The 4,159-nt window shown below is 38.1% G+C and overlaps 1 protein-coding gene across 1 annotated transcript; it reads left to right on the top strand.

Moving 5' to 3' along the window:
• The first annotated feature begins 2,938 nt into the window (after positions 1-2,938).
• On the top strand, positions 2,939-3,904 carry LOC131063028 (ethylene-responsive transcription factor ERN1-like). The gene has a single exon (XM_057996795.1). It carries the CDS (start codon positions 2,939-2,941, stop codon positions 3,902-3,904), a length of 966 nt encoding a protein of 321 aa, XP_057852778.1.
• The last annotated feature ends 255 nt before the right edge of the window (positions 3,905-4,159 follow it).

Here is a 4,159-nt window from a genome sequence, read left to right as displayed (position 1 = left end):
TAACATTTGAACCATGTTCAACCCCAAATTCATTTATATGCGTATAGCTCTTAAATAATCCCTACTAATTATGTTGCTTAATCTTAAAAAAGATTTGTGACTTCACCCTTTGCTGGCATTCATTATTACAATGAAATAACTTTGTTGACATGTGTGACTTCAAGAGACATGGTCAAACAGGCGATGAATGCAAGATATGTACCTAATGGTATAACATAAAGTCACATAGGGTTCCAATGATATAAGTAACATTGGAGGGCACAGTCATGTCGTGACAGTTGTAGGGTAAAATGAAATAGAATATAAGGGAAGAGTACCAATAATTGTTATAGCTAATTTCACGCACTCACAGATCCTAAACTATACACCGGATTTTGATGATTTTCTTTAGTTGTCTCCATATACGACTTAATTGCTTATAGCTATTGTTTTGGCTTCTAGGTAATAACAACGTACATTGTAGGATCTATTATGTGTGCAAGGGTCAAAAAGTGGTAATTTCAAAGTATCGTCTGATACCTTCTTAAAGATGTACTAGTACCTGTGCACTACAACCACCTTAAAAATGGTCAATACTTATGCACAAATGTCCTAGCTGTCATGCGCTATGGTTACCAATAAAGTTGCACAACTCCAATTAAAGTCTAAAATTTCTAACTAGGATAAAGTGGGTGGCTATTGGTACATGTGACATGTATTAATGGGCTTTTAGTTATCATTTTTTTAGGTTTTTTTAAAATTAGTAATTAGGGGCTGGGTGAACAAAGAGTGAATGGTAATTAAAACATAGGCGATAATTGGTGCTCTTCCCATGTAGCATGGTGCAAGGTTGAAAACCATATCCCTTTAAGTCAATGAGATCTAGAGAAAACGTGTTATGCACAAAATAGATTTTTTGTCGTGGCTTAAGAAATTTTAATGCAAATGCATTTAAGGGAAGAGCACCAATTACCGTCCATGTTCCAATAACTTGTTCTCTGCTTGCACACCCAATCCCCCAATTACTAACTCTAAAGAAACCAAAAAAAAAATCACTAAAACCCCATTAATAAATTTAACATGTACCAATAGCCACCCATATTTTAGCATTTTTGGATCATAATTGGTCAATTTGTGCACCATTGTTGGTACCCATAGTGCATGACTACTAGGGCATTTGTGCATAAGAATTCACAATTTTAAGTGCATGGTTATTGGGGCATCTCTAAGCAGGTATCAGGCGACACATTGAAATGTGCACTTTTTGACCCTTGCACGCATAATGGATCCCACAGTGTGCATCGTTACTACTCAGAAGCCAAAATAATAGCTATAAATAGTTAAGTCACATGTCGAAACAATTAAAAAAAATTGTCAAAATTCTATGTACTGTTTAAAATCTATGAATGCAAGAAATTAACTATAACGACTATTGATACGCTTCCTTAATGGTTTAAGACTAAACCCATGGCCTTTCCTTATATTCTCTCCCTGTGTACGAGGACGAGGATGGGAGCTTTTGGAACATATTATGGATACCCATCGAAGTATAAGGATAGAGGATCATTCTGGTATCGAAGTCGTGAGTATGCTTTATTAAATATATGCATTCCAAATATGGAAGCAAAGGTTTGTCATATGACCTGAGTAAATGAAAAGCAATAAATGCAATTTGTGCATCGGATAAATTGTACAAACATCAAGCAATGCATCCCATTGAACTCCTTATATTATTATTGTTGGTTCTCGGCATCCCATGAGTCAATCATAATGTGCAAGCCAACGGAAGGTGATCTGCATCGTTGTTCTCAATTTGTAGGTGAATTGTATTGCAAAATCTGAAGAATCGCTCATTCCAAAATTGCAGAGGATTCTCCGTGAGCTATATCACTAATGTCTTCACTTTTCAAAATATTACGAAGCTGTAGCAGAGCCATCCATTTCTCTAATAGATTATTTGCATATACGCTGCTTCCCCCTATCACCATCGTATATGCTTAGTAATAAGGTTCAGAGCCGCCACAGAATTCTATGAATAAACTTAAGCAAAAGAGGAGTAAGGTGTAGTTATTCGGAGTTGAAGTAGAATAATTTGTCTATTAAAAGTCTCGAATAATTTCTAGCATTGATGTTTAAGACAATGCCTGCTATTCTGAAGCTTCGCATCTATATGATTCATTGACCTTGAAAAATACATATATTCCCTCCTAAATGACCCACAACTTACAGGATTCATTAAACATATATATATTCTTTCCTCTCAAATGCATGAAGTAATATATGATTCATTGACCTTGAAAAACACACTTATTCCCTCCTCTCAAATGCATAGAGAAATATAATCATCTCACGTCACCTAAAGATGAGTTATGCACCACCTTGTATGATTCATTGAACCAGAATATTAGGCGATAAACTTGGAAGAAAGTCCACTACATGTGAATGTTGGATACCAACCACCACCCACGCCAGAGATTAAACAATTCTCTCTAAAAGACGTGCATTCCCGAATATACCACGTCGATCTCATATCAAAACACCTAACCAGCCAACACTACTATTTAGACCCACTTTCTTCATTTCCACTCAACGGTCGACAACAATTGCATGCTTGATTTCGACCAACCAGTCGACAACAAATTTCATGTCTTTAGATCCCGTTTCTTGAAAAGTCGACAACAAAATTGCATGTCTTTAAGCCCAATTCTTGATTTCGACTCAACGGTCGACAACAATTGTAGGCATTTAGATCCAGTTTCTTGATTTCGACCAACCAGTCGACAACAATTGCATGTCTTTAGCTCCAGTTTCTTGATGTCCTAACCAGTCGACAACAATTGCATGTCTTTAGATCCAATTTCTTGTTGTCGACTATCCAGTAGACAACACCATGTGGACAACAATCGCATGTAATTAGACCCAGTTTCTTGATTTCGACGATCCAGTCGACAACATCACCATGTCGACGCTCACCTCACAATCCTATTCTCTCCTTACAATTCCTCAACTCAGTCGACCTTGTGATGATCTTGATGGAGTACGTCCCGTGTTCGATTCTCAGGCCTGCTATGTGGGCGGATTCCAGAAGACGATTGAGAGGAGAAAGAAATTTGTGGGAGTGAGAAGAAGGCCTTCTGGAAGATGGGTTGCTGAGATCAAAGACACAGGGAAGAAGATCAGACTGTGGCTCGGCACTTTCAAGACTGCAGAGGAGGCCGCCATGGCGTATGATGAGGCCGCCTGCTTGCTCAGAGGATTCAATACCAGAACCAATTTTGCTGCCAAAGTCCCTGACTGTGATTCTCCGGTGGCTTCTAGAATAAGAAGATTGCTTAGCCTCAAGAAGGATTCCCCTGCTTCCAAACCCATCTGTAAAATTGAAAAGCAGTCGAAATCGAATTCAAGAAACTGTTTTTCTGGGTCAAGTGATGAAGAAATCCAAGGGCCGGCCGAGGATTTGAAGCCCGAGTTGATATCTGAATCTTATTCTGCTTTTAGGACTCCTGTTAATGATTTTGACCAGAATGGTAGTAGTTTTGATGAGGGGGGAAACGGGTCGACGAGCTTTTTAGGGCCGGCGTTCGATTTGGGTTCGTGTGATTTGCAGTTGCCTTCGACCAATGAGATTTTCTTGGCCGCTATGGATGAGCATCTTCGAGGTCGATATGGAAGTTATGTCGATGAAGGGATGGGATTTCATCGAATGAGTATTGAGCGAAGAATTTCTGCGTGTAATGGCGTTCAGGATCAATCTGGAAATTTTGATTCATTCAGTAGTTTGTTGTGTTCTTCTTCTGGAGTACCTTGGACTAATTATGGGGCGTGGAATATAAAAGAAAGTTTGGCCTCCTCATACGATGAGAATTTGGATGGTCAAGGGGTATTTGAAGCGATTTGGGATGTTGGTCCTATTTGCAGAACTTGATTGATGAGATGTGGCTTAATGTGACTCCAAACTAAAGATTGGGCATATTCTTTGGGGAAAAAAAAAATTTAGCAAATAATGTGCTGATTGTTTAAGTTTTATCTCGCATAAAAGTGTGATTTTTAAGTTGAATATTTTAAAATTTTATGTTGTTTCGGTATTTCTTAAATTTCTTGTATATAAGTGCTTACGTGAGGGTTCTATTAGGGTTTTGAATTTGGTTTGGTTTATATGTGTTTCATATTGTCATTAACT

This window comes from Cryptomeria japonica, chromosome 1 (genome assembly GCF_030272615.1).
Source record: "Cryptomeria japonica chromosome 1, Sugi_1.0, whole genome shotgun sequence".
Lineage (NCBI taxonomy): Eukaryota > Viridiplantae > Streptophyta > Pinopsida > Cupressales > Cupressaceae > Cryptomeria > Cryptomeria japonica.
This window is presented reverse-complemented; position numbering and strand designations above follow the sequence as displayed.